A 16,851-nucleotide genomic window follows, 5' to 3' on the forward strand; every position below is an offset into this window, starting at 1 on the left:
TAGAATCTACAAGACTTGCATACGACCGATCATGACATATGGCATAGAAGTGCCAGAAGATACCAACAAATCGAAACAGATGCTAAGGGTTGCCGAAATGAAAACCCTAAAACAATAGTGGGCAAAACAAGATGGGACAGGGTGAGAAATACAAACGTCAGAGAGCAGTGCAAAATTCAAGATATTGTAAGATGGGGAAGGCAGCGTAATAGGATGTGATACAATCATGTAAGACGAATGGATGAGAATAGACTCCCAAAAATTGCCCTAGAAAACAACCCGCCCGGTTCAAGACCTCCTGAAAGACCACCTAAAAGATGGAGGGATAGTTGGCAATCTACCTCCCAGGAAATTAACCAGGGGCAGCTTTAGTATTAAACAGATCGAAAGATCTCCAAGAAGTAGAAAAAGAAGATTTCTATAGATCCAAGATTTTTTCTGAAGATCTTATTATAACTGCTATAATAGTTTAAAAAACTTCTTTAACGTTTTGAGTATATATTGATTCGCTTTTTGTTTATAGAAGATACGGACAATGTACCGCATTAGCAAGTGAGAAATGAGTGAGCAATGACATTCTAAATTAGAAATAAGAGACTTCTGTTTGAATGGATTGGCTTAAAAATGACCTTATTTTATTAAACATATAATATTTAGTTTATAAAACATATAATCAGTTTTATTTTTTAGGGCAAAACTTATTTTTTGGTGTGGCTTTACTAGTGATGGGAACTATTGCAGGTAATAAGGTATTATTGAAATTATAAATCCAGTTATAGACCAAGTTTTTCTGCCTTAATAATATATAAGTTATAAGTCACTGCAACCAGTGTTTAAAAAGTTTTTAAACAATGCTGCAATATTTATAAATAACGATATGAGAAAAATAAAAGTTTTTGCATATTTTATAATTTAAAACAAACTATCGAGAAACACAAAGAATAAGAATCTAACCTAAAATCGTATATTTCACGTAATTAGCAACAGCAGGGTCATAACGAGAATATTGGGGATTTTAACGCTAAACTAGGAAAAGGTTAATTTCATGGTAGACTGGTAGAATTTTGTAAGGAATATGACACGATAGTGACAAATACCCATTTCAAAATACCAACTCGTAGACTATGGTACTCGGCAAATATAGCTTGAAACTAGCAAGCAATCAATAAAAACTAACCCAGCCCTTAAAAACCTACTTTTATAGGCGTTACAATTCATTGGGGTATGGAAAATTGGTCCCAATTGATCTAGAAACTACCCCAGCTCGTCCCAATGCTCCAGACTATCCCCCTTTCCCTGATAGCACGTTGATGTGCTATAGAGGATAGAAATTAGCAAAATGCTTGTCATTTATGAGTCCTGGATAGAAGGGCTCCCACATGAAATACTTATGCTAGTTAGGCTGGAGAGCGTGAGGCTCTATAAATTGTCTTAATTGGGATATCATCGTTATGCTTTTCTTGCGCATAATACGAGATATAGTTTTCTTGTACATTGGAGATAATATTTTTGTGTGGCTTGTGCCGTTTTGTTAGTTTTTCTGAATTTGTTTTGTTGGTCAAAGCATTTTTTTGTTTGTTTTTTATATAAATATTTTTTTTTGAAGAGGGTGTCTTATTTATTTAGAGCTCCGTTATATTGTCATCTTGTTTGTTTAAGCATTTCCTAGTAATTGTTACTTTGGTGTTCTGTGTGATCTATGGAAAACATCATATCTTATTGATTCTCGTAGAATCTGGTTTGGATGATTGATGTTTGGATGAATTTTTCAATGGCTTTTTCTTCTATTATTTCTAGTACTCTTACTTGGTTTAGGTCTCCAAACAGGCTTCTTGTACCTTCTTTCTGTTTGTTTTGCATGTATGATGCTATTTATTACTCTGATCTTTGTTTTTGTTCTTAATTTGTTTTTCCTTCCTGGGAGTCCTCTTGATGCTTTTGACTTTTGAATTGTTGCATTCACATGTGGTGTAAGCGTTATCCATTGTAACTCCTGGCTTCGTTTTTCATTCGATGGGCCAGTTTTGTACTATTAATTGATCGTCTGAGTTATCTCTTCACCTTTTGAAGGTATCCGTTTGGATCTTCTTGGGATTTATTGCTATTTTTCATTGAATACATCAGTTTGATATTGTATCTCCCTGACTTATATGACTATTGACTTCTCCTATCCGGACCCTGAACCTATATAGGCAGCTAGAAAGGCAGCTCCTGTGTACTGTCTATCTTTGAATCTAGCTGCAACGTATTCAGTTAGTCGGAGCACTTGTAGTTCACTGGAGTGCTGTGCTGTGAAACAAAATTATGCTTCAGGAATTATCCTGAGTCTATGTTACTTTATGGATATTCCTGTGGTGGAAGTAGGTACTTCCAACGAACATGTCCTTGGAAGCTGCAAATCCTATTATTCTATTTTCATCCCCATGACCTAAACCATGTAAACTTGTTGCACAGAGTGCACCAACATGCAAAGAGAGATAGCGGATTATGTATCCCTTTTCTTTCGAGTGCGTTTTTACTTAATCTAGTCAAAACGCAAAATCTTCTTTAGTAATATTTGACAAGTAGTATACGCAATAGTCACTTTCAGATACTAAAGGGAGAATTATATGAAACCAAATAGATTATATACTGATTAACGAGAGATACCGTAGTTCTATCAAATCAGTAAAGAAAATGAAAGCTCAGCAAAATCCAGAAAAAATCAGTTCCCCTCTAAAATACCCAACAATAAAAAAGCGTCGACAATTATAATAACTAATAACTAAACAAAAAACGCCTTATTACAAATGAAAATTGTAATGAAACTGGGTGCCTAACTTTTAGAGACACGATAATGATCCCAATTAAAAAATCTTTGGATTATAAAACTAATGGACAAAAGAAGATTTTGTAAACATATAAATGTCACAAGATACAAAACCGCAAACAGAAAATTAAAACAACAATATGAGTAGCTCAGAAAAAATAGTAGAATGATAAATGTACAGAAGATACAGAAGAAGTAGGGATAAGAGTTTAATAAAATAAGAAAAGTGTAAATGTAAAATATTCTTCATTTTTACGTGCCATCTCCGCAGCAGAGATTGGCAATCATCATGGCTATTCTGATTTTAGATGCTGCCGCTCTCTCATGAGATTCTTCTCTTTCCTACACTTCTCTTACCCTGGATTTTACCTTGTATAATTAATTGAAGTATGTTACGCAAGTTACGCATAACACGCCCCAAGTATTGCAGCTTTTGTGTATTGATGGTTAGAAATCAATGGCTTACTTTTTCGAAAATTTGCAGTTAGAAAACAATTTTCCATCTGGAAATCGAAACATCAAATAAAATCAAATCTGAATAACAGTTTAAAAGTAGTAAATATATGTTTTATTTATGTTTCAGCCATTTCCGCGTTTTTTGGTATGAGCTCCAATGGATACTTTTCCCGATTTCCCCCTTTTTATATGATAGTTAATCTGTTTGGTGGCGCATGTGGTGGCTTATTTGGTTCTTCCCTCCAAATCATCTGCCTATCCGTATCGGATAACTCTATCACAGTGGCGCTAATATATTTTTCTTGTGGGACGGTAAGTGAAAATTGATAATTGATAGTTATTTTAACAAATAAGTGCTCAAAAAATTTTGAAGGTGTAATAACGTAAATGATATATTTTGGCACAGTTTTATATAGTCAGTTTTTATAGTAGAGTATAAGTGATCCTTTCAGTTTTCTTTCTGTTCCTTATCAATGATCTAGACCAATCTAGATTAATAGACTTTCGATATTTGAACTACACTTTATTGCGATATAAATTGTCAAGTACACCTTACCTTCTGGAAAGTACACTCAAACGCCACAACATATTTTTAAATAAAATGTAAGACATATTAAACTATGTGCCATGTAAAAACACAAAGGTAAAAAGGTTTTTAAACAGGTATAACAAGTGGCTTTATTCATGTACATCTAGTAACAAAACACTGATTATGGGCTTTTTAGCTCGAAAACGTTCTGTGATATAGCCCGAAATTGATTTTAAATTATATACCTTTTATACAAGATTTTAAATAAACTTTGGTGATTTATGGTATACAGTCAACTACACGAATTTTATTTTCCTTGTGGATTTTGGAAAGTCTTTCTATTGGTTAGTTAATTAGGCTTAAAGTAATACGAGGAGCTGTTCACTTAGATAAATGTCGATTTGATTTCGGAGTGAGGTAGTGGATCTCCGTTTCATCAATTGTGACATACCGATGCAAAAACTCGACTTATTCCTATTAAGCGTGTGCAAATAGCTGCAAAACTCATTATTTCGTTGTCGTATTTGTTCTGGTTTGAGAAATCGCGGCAATAATATTGAAAAAGCCACCCTTTGACAAGTTTCTACAGTGTTCGGAGGTCATCTGGATGTCTCTTTGTTTAACTGCATTAGGTATATATCTCTTAACTTATCCAGAACGTGTTCGTGATTTTAAATTTGTTGATTTATTATTCCAATCTTCTTTTTTAAAAATCGGAAGAAGAAAAAATGATCATGGAACTTTAACACAAGTTAGAGCAACACGTAAAGACCAAAAATACTTTCAAAAAGACATGTCTCATTTATAAAAGAAGAATTTGAAGCTAAAGGGTAAAAGCAAAAAACCGAGAAAATAATATTGTGATCAAAGAAGAGTTTAAAGAAAATTAAAAATTGAAGATGCTACTAATTTTATTGCTAATAAATTCATGTTCATATAAAAATAAACAATGTTCTAAAGGATAATGACTTTGAAATGAAATGACATAAAAGGCAAATAACTTATGAATAAAGAACACAAATCAATATGGTATTTCATTGAAGGTGATAACCTAAAGTCAAAATGGTGGAAATTAACAGTAATTTCTAAAACAAAACACTAAAAACAAAAAAGTACAGCCAACATGCACAGAAACAAATGGAAACGAATTTAACTAGAAAATATGGTTATGATAGAGCAATGGAACGTTACATAAACTTTTGAAGAAGCACTAAAAACTTAAGCAGTTATTTTAGAAACACGTGAAGTAGTAATGTAGCTATTCAAGTGACCAAATAAAAAGTTATCTTGCATTTATACTAAAGAAACCAGCGAAAAATTTGAAGCATGATCAATGATCCTGCAATTTCTTCCAATTTTTTTCCTCAGAAATTTCTTTTAACTACGTCCATGGCTAACAAATCCTTAGAAGAATTATACTACGTTTTCTAATTGGGATATCGATGGCAAGCCATGGTTCTCCTACGATTCACTAACCCTTCCATTTTCTTCTATCTTTTCTTCTATTATCACTAACCCACTATTTACTAACCCTTCACTTCTAAAAACAGAATTAATTTTCTCGCCTTCTATAACCTTCTCCGAAAGTCTAGTTTAAAAATACGACGACAAAGTCACTTGTACCCAAACCGGTCCTCTCTCCTATATTTTTTAGAAAAAATTTAAGCTCTTATACAAATTTTGCAAAATATTACTTTACTTGTGTACCAAGTTTTTCAATCAATATCAAGTGTACAATCTTACTGTTTGTCATTTTATCTTGGATCTTGCAAATCGCACCTTCTATCTTGCGTCCTGCATATCGTAAGTTGCATATTACATATTGCCCTTTACATCTTAGATCCTGCTGCTAGTTAGATACATCCTACTGCTGCATATGGTTTGCCGTTGCATTAGTTCTTCTTCTTCTTAGCCTTCTGTCGTCCATGTTTGGACATAGGCCTCTCCCAACTCCTTCCATCGATCTCTATCCTGAGCAACATATTTCCAATTTGTTCCGGCTATTCTTTTAATATCATCAACCCATCTCATCTGTGGTCTTCCTCTTGGTCGTTTACTTTCGTAAGGTCTCCAATGTTGTATTGTAGTATTCCAACGTTGATCTTTTTGTCTAGCAGTGTGGCCCGCGAAGCTCCATTTAAGTTTGGCAATTTTTGTTGCTATGTCCTCGAGTTTTGTTTTGGATCTTACCCAGTCGTTCTTCTTTTTATCTGACAGTCGTATACCTAACATTGCTCTTTCCATTGTTCTTTCTGTTGTGGCTAGTTTATTCATGTTTGCCTTGGTTAGGGTCCAGGTTTGACATCCATATGTCATGATAGGAAGGATGCATTGGTTGAACACTTTGCTCCTCAAGTATTGGGGTATTTTGCGGTTCTTAAATATCTAACTAAGTTTTCCAAATCCTGCCCATGCTAGTCTTGCTCTTCTAATAATTTCCGCACTTTGGTTCTCTTTGTCAAGTCTCAGGATTTGGCCTAGGTAGATATATTCCTGGATTTGTTCTATCTCCCTGCCGTATATAGTTATACGTCTGGGGTCATCTGTGTTTGTTATTATTTTTGTTTTTTTCATATTCATTTTTAGGCCGACGTATTGGGAGCTGGCTGCTAGTTCCTCCATAATAATTTGTTGTTCCTCGAATGTGCTCGCTATAATCACTATGTCGTCAGCGAATCTGAGGTGGTTTAACTTGTTGCCATTAACGTTAATGCCATAGGTTGACCAATTTGTAGTTTTAAAGACGTCTTTTAGGGCTAGGTTGAAAAGCTTTGGCGTTGCATTAGTTAGATGTGAATATATCTGAAAAACCTTTTAAAGTTTTTTGTAAATTTTAACATCTATACAATGAAATTTGAAATAAAAATATATTTTTTTCTTTCAGTGCGTCATTTTTTTGAGCGTTGTCTTATCATTCGCGATGAAATATTCTCCAGTGGTCCAATTTTATTATTATGATGTAAAAGAAACGCAAGGTCGGAAGAAATTCACACTTAAAGACTACGCAATAGGACTCAAAAGGTCTTGGGTATTATTGTTGATGGTTATAATAACGTTTTTATCTATGAGTCTGACCCATCCTAACCTAACAAATCTGGTTGTATCGGAAGCGTATACGGGAAAAGGATTGAATCTCTGGGGTGGTAAGTTAAACTATTTTATAATACAGTAAATTAGTCTTTAACAGACATCTTTATTAAATGGACACTTCCTCTATATGGACGGTTGTTAGACATTGCCAGTAGAGCAATATAGCTTGGATACCAAACACTTTGATCTTTAAAGCGGTCTGATTATAGCTGGTGTAATGTTTATTTTAATTTGTATAAAAGTCTTTTAGCACTAACACTAAAGCACAATTAATTTATTTACTTAACCGTACAAATTTATGTTTTTGACCAAGCTCTTAAATTGTAATCGCTCTTACTAATATTGTCTACTGCAATGTTCGAAATGTTTCTAGCATCCTCGTGAGGACAAAATATTGCACTAATTTATCATATGAGCAAAAGCATTTTTAAATTTTTAGGTTTTCAACAGGTAAATGTTTTAAGAAAAATATTAAAAAATAAAATAAAATTAACTTACAATTCTGCTGCAAAAAAACTTTATCAGAGCCCTTATAAATCTCCTTGTATGGCTTAATTCAATTAAGAGCATAGTTAGTTTTAGTATTTTTTTTACGAAATTAACAACCGTATTAAAACATAATTATAATTTCCAATAACAGATTTATATTTCCTTATCTCATAAAGTCATTAAAAGGACTATATTGTTATTGTTATAATGCAAAATACGAAAACGATTTAACAGCACCATTTATTTTAATTAAAATTACGAATAATGGTTATTTATCCATGATATTAAAGGAATTTTTATCTATTTTAATCCTTAATAAGACATGGAATATAAGGAGAATTAATTTGTTTGTTTATATACTTTTAATATCTAAAGCAGGTAAATAAACCATATTTTTGTTGAAATAAAAAGTAATTTGAAAAAATAATAAAAAATAAATTGGTGGAAACTATTTTCCCGTTGTTCTTTAAAAAATGTTTGTAGGTGGGAAATTAATTACCCTTGTACAATTTGTGAAACAATTTATTTAATAAAAAAATACAAAAATGCATATAGGGTGACAAAACTAAAGTAGGTCTCAACCACAGCGGTGTGAAATGATTTAAAACATTTTTTTGAGCATAAAGCTCCTTGATAACAACTAAGTATAATGTTAGTTCGTTTTTCTTTATTTTTTTGTTGAGCAAAATCTGCATCTTGTATAATTTTTTTAAACATCTGGTAAATCTGGTCCTACATTTCTCAGCCAAATTTCGTCTGGAACACCAAAGTTTCCCGTTTTTTTATTTTTAAGTATCACAGGTCGAAATGCCTTTACTCTAAAGTCACCTACAAGAGCTCTTCCAAGGCTAAGCCTAAAATCCTTGTGAGAAGTGTTTTTTTGATCATGACTTCTTGTGTACATTATACATGCATTAATCACACTTGCTTTTAAAAGAAAGAAACAATCTTATCCGCGATTTTCTAGACTTCCTACTTATGGGATATGATGCCTTAAAGTGGTCAAAGTAATCAACACCTACCATGTTTAGTGTATAATCATCAATAACTTTTAGGCACATTATATCTTTCTTTGTGCCATCTCTTTGTGTACGTTTTATCATGGTTACTTCATGTGGTTGATTGGCAGTTGTAATAACCGTGACTTCTTTAATATCCAACCACTTTATTGCTGTTATAGGGCTACTGTTTGAGCAGAATTCATTATTTTGAAGTTTATCATTTTTGGTTTTCTTTTTCCTCATGAAATCGGGCATAGAGCTGTTTAGCTTACAAATGTTTAGTTTACAAAAAGAGTTTGCACTTTGTAAAAATGTTATCAAAAACAGCCAAAGATTTGTGTGGTATATCTTGGCATACTTCAGTTACAACCTTGTATTCCAAACCATCATTTTCAAAGCCTTCAGTTTTTACAGTGTAAATAATAAACTGGTAGATACCCCGTAATAGCATCACACTTTGCCCAAATTTTATAACCACGCTTAATTGGATTCTTGGGCATATACTGTTTGATAGAACTACGTCTTTTAAATTTTTACCATACATTTATCAATAGACAATCGACTTCCAGGATTGCTTGTTCTTTAAAAATTTCATTTAGTCTATCTCTAAATGGTCTTATCTTATACATTATGTCAAAGTTAGGTGAACGTCTCTCTGCAGCTGCTGAATTGTCATTTAAAAGTATATTTTTCTATTAATTTTTTGAGCCTGGTTATTGTAAAAACTTTGGAGACAACAGGATTATTATAAAAAGGATCACTTGACCAACATAAATCTTTGTCTGGTAAACGGTACTGTCCTATTATAATAAAAATACCCCTTATTTCTTCTTGGCTAGTGTTTTTGTAATTTTTGCTGTCTTTTTGTACAACATATAAATTTGTTTGAGCAACAATTTGTTTTATTAGATCACCAGGGAAGAAATTCTCAAAATAAAATATTGGTTGGCTTTTATGGGGAAATTTAACATTTGATTGTAAAACAGACTCAAATTTTGGTATTTCTGGAACATCTGTTTCAGAGATCCATTGTCCAGTAAAATTAGTTAGTGTAACCACTGAACTCTGTTCTACGAAGACACTTTGCTTTTCTTGTGGGTCATTCTCAGTTTCATTTGTGGAACGAATGTAGAAGGAACAGCTTTATCAGTTTCACCAAGCAATTGCCCAATTCTGCTATCAATAACATCTTCATCGTACTTGGAGACATCAAAAATACACTTACTTTGTCTTCTTCTTATAGTGCATCTATATAGTACGTTGGCGAATTATCTTAAAGCCAGACGTCTGTCTTTTGCGGCATGCAAAAGATCGCCAGTGTTATTTATGTACTCCTCTCTTGCCTTCACTCTTTCCCTGGATAATTAGTTGAGGGATTGCGTATTTTTTTCCTCTCAGAATATGGCCGAGGTATCCAATTTTTCGTACCTTGATCAAATTGAGTAGTTCTCTCTCAGTATTTGCCTTTCCTAAGACTTCCTCGTTTCTCACCCTATCTGTCCATGGTATGCGGAACATTATTCGCAACGTCCAACCAACTTATTAATGGAAGGTACTTTTAACGTCGATGTTTCCATGCCGTATAACAATATAGACCATACATAGCATTTAACAATCCTGTAGCGGAGATTGAAGGAAAGATTGCGGTTACATAGTAGCGGTTTAAATTTGATGAAAGCTTGTCTTGCTTGTTCGGTACGGCATTTTATTTCTTGTTGAGGATCCCATTGGTCATTTATCATTATTTCCAAGTATTTAAATGTTTTCACCTGATCGATTGAAGCATTATCTACTTGCAGTTGTAATCTTAAAAGTGCGTTTTTTCTTATTGCCATGCATTTAGTTTTTCCAGCATTTATACTCAAGCCATATATTTTTCCTACGGTGTTTATTTTATTTAACATCAACTTCATATCATGTTCGTTGTCTGTTATAATCGCGGTGTCATCGGCGTAACGAATGTTATTTATCGGGAACCCATTTACCTTTATTCTACACTCAGAGCCTTCCAGTGCCTCTGCAAAAATGTTCTCCACATAGAGATTGAAGAGCACAGGAGACAAAATACACCTCTGTCACACCCCTCTTAAAATTTTAAATTCTTCTGTGTTGGTTGATTTGTTCAGTCCCACTCGTACTTTTTGATTCCAATAGATTCTGGATAACTCTTATATCTTTCTCGTCAATGTTAGCGTTGTGTAGAATTTTTATCATTGAATGTTTTACGGTGTCAAACGCTTTTTCATAATCGAGGAATGTTATGACTATATCCTTTCGTTGATCCATGCAGTTTTGTACAAGCGTATTCAAGCAGAAAGCTGCTTCACGTGTACCCAGTCTGCTCTTGAAACCAAAGTGTGTCTCACCGCTTAGATCTTCCAGCTTTCTGAATATTCTTGTGTGAAGGGTGCGAAGAAACACCTTAAGCAAATGGCTCATTAAACTTATCAGTCTGTGGTCTTTGCATTTTGTCGCTCTTTGTTATTTATGGGATCATTATAAAGGTTGAATAAGGCCAATTCATTGGAATGTGGCCGGTGTTATATAATGACATTGAAAATTGTTACCAGCATCGTCCAACAGTTTTATGGCTTCCGTAGTAATTCCATCCTTGCCTAGTTTTGCTACTTTTAGAGCGTACTACACCTTGGCGCGAACAATGGGAGGGCAGGATAAATTTTCCGTGGGTAAGTTAGTAGTTGACAGATTCGATCTATTATTCGCAAAGAGGGACGAAGCATATTTTGCCCAGATTTTAGCTAGTTCTTCCTGGGTATGAACGTAGTTTCCTTGATCATTCTTCAGGCGAGTCTCATGGTGTTTCTTGTATTTACTCGAAATTTTTTTGACCTTTTTATGTAGTCCAAAGCTGTGGTCCTTTTCTTGTAGTGATTCCAATTATTCACAACGTTCTTTCATCTAGCTTTCCTTTGCGTTTTTAATTCTCGCCCTTATCGTACGTTGGATTACCTTGTATTCCTGTTGATTCTGATGTATTTTGTGTCATCCACTCGTTTTTGTGATTTCTTTTTATTTTACTTGCGACTACTTCGTCAGCCTCGACTATAGCTATTTTTATTTTCTCACAGGTTTCCTCTATGCAATCTCCTTGTATGTTCCTCAAGTTTTCGTTGATGTGCTTACTTTATGTAGATCTAAGCTCTTCATCTCTCATTATTTCTCTAGTGTTTATGTATTTTTTATTAGATGGCTTTTTAACCTTTGCCAATTGCAGCTTTACATTCGCGATCAGGGGGTTGTGGTCAGACGAAATGTCCGCACCAGAGTAAGCGGCCACTCTTTTTATATAGTTGCGGAATCTTTTGTTTATCAAGATGTAATTAATTTGATTTTGTATCATACTTGCTTTGGACTTACCTGAATTTCTGGAGCCGATACACCAAATAATTTGCGAAATTGTAATAAAAGTAATCTTTTAGCGGCAAGAAATATCAGATCTGTCGAATAACGGTCAGAATAGTTGGTGTATTTATCCATGAAACGAATGCTTAATATCACAAAATTCAACATTCTGTATATTGACAGCGACAATCGAGATTTGGCGGCTTTTTTTGTATTTCATTTAATCGGTTTGGTTTTTATTTTAGATAAATACTTCGTAGTCACTGGTACATTTCTATTCTACGACCTTTTTCAAGTAATGGGACGATTCATCTCAAGACCAAGGATAACGGTAGGAAAAATATAAGCATAAAATATAAGTATATAAGTATATAATTATAAAAATATATAATTGAAGAGTGATCGAGCTAAATAATCTATGTGCCAAAATTTAAAATTACCAGAAATCAAAGAAAATTTGAAAAAAAAATAAATCAAATAATATAATTGTTTACAGAAGTTCTGCTTTATTAACAAATACGGAAATAACGCATATCAAATTTTCGGTGTTAATACACTGAAAAAGTTTAGTAATTCTCAATAAATGAAGAAAAAAAGGAAATGATGTAAGTCCACCGAAATAATATATAAAATATATTATTAAAAATCTAAAATATAAGTGAAAAATGTCCTATTTTCCTGGTTAATAAAACTTATCATGGCGTGAAGGTCTTTTTTCTTACTTTCGTTTATTGCTGAACACCAGGAAACGCTAAGAGCTCTGTCGACTTTAACTTTTGGACAGTCACACCTTTTATCAATACCCGACAATTCTCCCATCCCATTAAGCTACCCAATTTTTTTTTGTCCAATAGGGTTCCTGGCTCTTATAGATTAAATCCTGTCCAATCTATACATTGGGATGATATTTTATCAAAATCAAAAAAGTACACTCTCCCATATCTAACAGTCTGTAAGGACTGGAAGGTCTTGCAGCAGCATTTACAGTTTTTACGTCGTTTACTGTTTGAAGATTGGAACGTTTTGCTCGTTTTTCGATAAGAGCAGAAGATGAAAAACTATGACCGAAAATTAAAAATTTATGATCGATGGCATCCACATGTTTATTGGCTACTAAGAAAATAAACATTCGGTTGTCCGATTGTTCTTCACAGTTGTCGCTCCATATACATAGTTTTCTCTTATAAGTTAAAAACTGTCCTGTATTCAAGGCTTGTAGACGACATGCTGCCTTTTGGGTCCCGCCACGACCCGGTTGTCCTTCGTGCTAGATGCACATTATCTCATCTGACGTATCTTTCACATGTATTCCAGAATTACAGCATGACAATTCGCGGCTGTAATACATACTACTATGCGTCAATTTGGGAAGCGAAAATACTTTTTGTAGATCCATGGTAATGGTACAGGTATCGGTACCTGGAAGAGTAGGGGAGAGGGGGGCAAGTTGTTACATAATTGATTCTATTATTTATTTGGGCAATAGTAGATCTTTTATATGAAAACTAAAATCGGATTAAGGTAGTTGATACATTTACACAAATAATGTTAATTTTAATTTATTTAAAAAATCATATTTAACATTTTGTTATTATCAATTTAACTCAACTTGTAAATTGTAACAACATACCCCACTATGAGGCAAATTGTTACAGTCCATGGGGTAAGATGTTACAATAGAAAAAAAAATTCTAAAAACTTCCCACAACATTATTTAGTGAAAGAACCCTTGCTTAGCTACAAAAAATATTATAAACATAACACAAAATGAAATAAAATAAAAAATGAAAATCTGAACAAACCTGTTTACAAGAATGTTAAACTAGTCACTATCGGACGAGCAGTGAATACAAATATAAAAATCATCGTCTTTTCCACAAGCAATATGTGCCCACTTTTGACACACAATGCACCGAATCCATTTTTCGTTTTTAGACTTCGAAAATGGAGCTAAACATACCAGACACGTCGATTCCTCATCCTCTTCCGAGCTTTCAGAATCTGATTTTTTTAAGGTGTTTTTGGTAATGACGGTCCGTTTCTTACATTTTTTAACAGTAGTTTTTACCTTGTTTCTTGATTCACCTGATATGTTTCTTTTGGTTGCCCCCACATTTTTTTTCTTTGTCTTGCCTTTTCTTCCTCCTCCAAAGCTGATTTAATGGGAGTATCAGTCAAAACAGCGGAAGTTCTTTTCTTCCGACCCCCTTTGGATTTCCTTGGCATTGCTTTTGGATAAGGCTTCAACTCCTGGGGCGTTATATGAGTAGGTGAATCGACAGGTTCATTTATCGCCAAGTTAAAATCTGTGCTTGTAGAAGGTTGCTGTTGGGAAGGAGTTCTATGTGTTTCGGTGCCAATAGGTGCCGGATCTATGACTACTGTTGCGTTTATATTTTCTGTTATTGGCCTATTTGTTACCTCTGCAGGCAAGAATTCATCATCTTGAAAAATTTCTCTGTTGTATGGCCAAATTCCTGTCACACTAAATCCTTTTTGTATGTTGAGAGGTGTAACAGCAAGAGGAAATGAATCTTTAAGAACGATAGGTATATCGTAAATGTTCATTACTTTACCGGGATTAGATCTTAACCATGCATCTGCAGCACTATTAAAATATCTTTTAAGTGGGCCAAATACCTTCCTATCAAGCGGCTGCAACTTGTGTGATGTATGTGGCGGGATGTGATGTTAAAATTATAACATCAACACTGGTTCATCTATCTTACATGACATTAGTAGAAAGAAAAACTATATGGAGTTGGATTTATTGGAAGATCTGGAAATTACAAGGGAAACAAATGAAAACTCTCACTGTCTTAATACTCAAATTAATTTAAATTGTACTAAATTTAAACCTATTTTTAAAAACTTTATTACAGCTTCACCTCGTAGGGGACCCAGCTCGACTGTTTAGACTTCCTGCACTGAGCACATCCATAGTAATTTTATAGTTATACCATTGACTGTGGGTTCAACTGAACTACTTGGATTACACCCCATTTATATACTTTGCTTTCCATTTTGATTTTCAATTATTAGTATTTTAATTACATAGTCAGATCTCTTCCTTTCTACATTACAGATAGTGCTTGGTAGACCATTTTATTGTAGTCAACCACCCACTGTTTAACATATTGTTTAGTCCGCTTCTTGCATTCTTACTTTTCGTCTATTTCAGTTGCTCTCAAACTAACACCTTAATTATTACAGACATGTTTGAGTGTGAGATCTGGATTATTCAATCTACTTAAAAAATATTCTATATAATTTTATATTTCATCAGTGACTTCCTATAGTAGTGTCAGTTGGACTTTTGGTCAATACTTAGTTTCATAGAATTGTAAAAGGTGCAGATCACATCTCTATGATTGTGACTGCTCATCCAAGTTGTCATTTGTCACATGTCACCCCAACATTTCCGTTAGATCAGGAGCCATTCTGTCTCCGGCTTCTTCAAGTAATGTAGCCTTCCTTAAATTATTTTAAAGTGTTTGTTTGTCCATTTGTAGTGTAGTGTAATGTACATTTATATGTTTATGACATCTTGTTCTTGCCGGATAGGCCACAATTGACGAAGTAAGTCTATAAACGTTAATCATATAAAAACCTTTTTTCAACCATAAAACTTCGAGTTTCTATCGAAGTTAATCAATTTCTTTGGTTATAAAAAAACGTTTCTTGGCTTATTTCAGATGCCCCTGAAGATGATCTAGGGATCGAAAGTACTTGGGCAAGATTTAATTAAACTGTGCTCGATATATGCCTTTTATCTGATCAACGAAAAGCTTTATTTTCATATCAATCACGTCCATACAGCTGAAGTTACATTTACATGTGATCTAAAATAGAAAAAGCTGATGATCATATCACATCAAAAAAGCTAAAGTAACAATAAAAAAGAGTTTTAGGTTGTCACATCTAATAGCACCAATAACTTATTTTTTGGAACGGCTTTTCCAAGTTTTTGCAACTTACATTTTTGTGCAAAAAGCTTTTATAAATTTTCACAATAGTTTCAGATGGAGCGTGGTATTAACTATCTTTTGAAGACCATTTAACAAAAATCTAATGTCCAAATTACACAAATCAATGTGGACTACAATAATAAAATGTTTCTTATTTAAAATACAAATTTTGATTTTTCAGAAAGAAAATAAAATGTGGTACTTGCTAGTAGTGACAATTAGAGCTTTGGTGCTAACCCCTCTATTCCTATTCTGTAACGCCAGGCCTCGAACTTTGGTTGTTTGGTTTCCACATGACTATCAGTATATGATCACAATGGCAGTCTTTAGCTTTTCAATGGCTGTTATGGTAGGCGATAACATTCTCAGCATTCCTAAGTAAGTAGATCATGAATTTGTATGCTCACTTTATACCTAATTCTTTAGTTTCTAACTAAAATAGCTGTTATTTACATTTCAGTTTTGCCGAAGACAAAACCGAAGCGATTTACACGGTAATGCCAGGGGTGATGACTGTGTTTTCGGCTGTTTTAACCCCTCTTAATCCTTTTTATATAAAAATTCTCAAGTCGTAATTAAAATAGGAGTTTATTTATATTTATTTAAGTTTATATTTATAATTTGAATAAAGAAGTTTTATAAAAAGCTTGATGTTTTTGTGGACCTATTCACGATATTCAAAACCTTTTGCACTGTTAAAATATGATAAAAAACCAAAATAAAACAAGTACAGAAACAAAACAAAATACAATGAGGCAAAAGAGAAAAAGTAGATCTTTTTTATGATAATTGCTGTTAATTGATTAGATAATATTAAATTGTTCTCAAAGTACAAATATGGTGGACAGAATACAAAAACGGTGGTGATTTATATGGATTAACTGCTGATATACTAGTGGAATACAAATATTCCTAACATCAACCTATAATTACTATTTAAATGGGAATAAGCCATAAATGTAAGAATAAGAAAATAGCTTCAGAACAATATCAACCTATAAGCTGTATTAGCTTGGGTTTACAGTTTACTTTAAACGCTATCGACACTGATTTCATTTTACCTTGTTAGAGGTCGCTATTAACATTTGTTGGTGCAATTAAACCTGGATGATACGCGTCCATGGTAGAACGAAAAGTCACTTTTCT

At 33.5% G+C, this 16,851-nt stretch overlaps 1 protein-coding gene across 1 annotated transcript in view; it reads left to right on the plus strand.

The window, feature by feature from the left end:
• The window catches only part of LOC140440930 (uncharacterized), a 66,835-nt gene extending 50,485 nt beyond the window's left edge, over positions 1 to 16,350 (plus strand). Inside the window, exons 13-18 of the mRNA XM_072531283.1 lie at positions 691 to 741; positions 3,393 to 3,577; positions 6,679 to 6,937; positions 11,983 to 12,068; positions 15,887 to 16,083; positions 16,166 to 16,350. Coding sequence (XP_072387384.1) covers positions 691 to 741; positions 3,393 to 3,577; positions 6,679 to 6,937; positions 11,983 to 12,068; positions 15,887 to 16,083; positions 16,166 to 16,280 — 893 coding nt within the window. The 3' untranslated portion in view covers positions 16,281 to 16,350. The remainder of the gene's footprint in view (positions 1 to 690; positions 742 to 3,392; positions 3,578 to 6,678; positions 6,938 to 11,982; positions 12,069 to 15,886; positions 16,084 to 16,165) is intronic.
• Positions 16,351 to 16,851: the final 501 nt, after the last annotated feature.

This window comes from Diabrotica undecimpunctata, chromosome 5 (assembly GCF_040954645.1).
Source record: "Diabrotica undecimpunctata isolate CICGRU chromosome 5, icDiaUnde3, whole genome shotgun sequence".
NCBI classification, from domain to species: domain Eukaryota; kingdom Metazoa; phylum Arthropoda; class Insecta; order Coleoptera; family Chrysomelidae; genus Diabrotica; species Diabrotica undecimpunctata.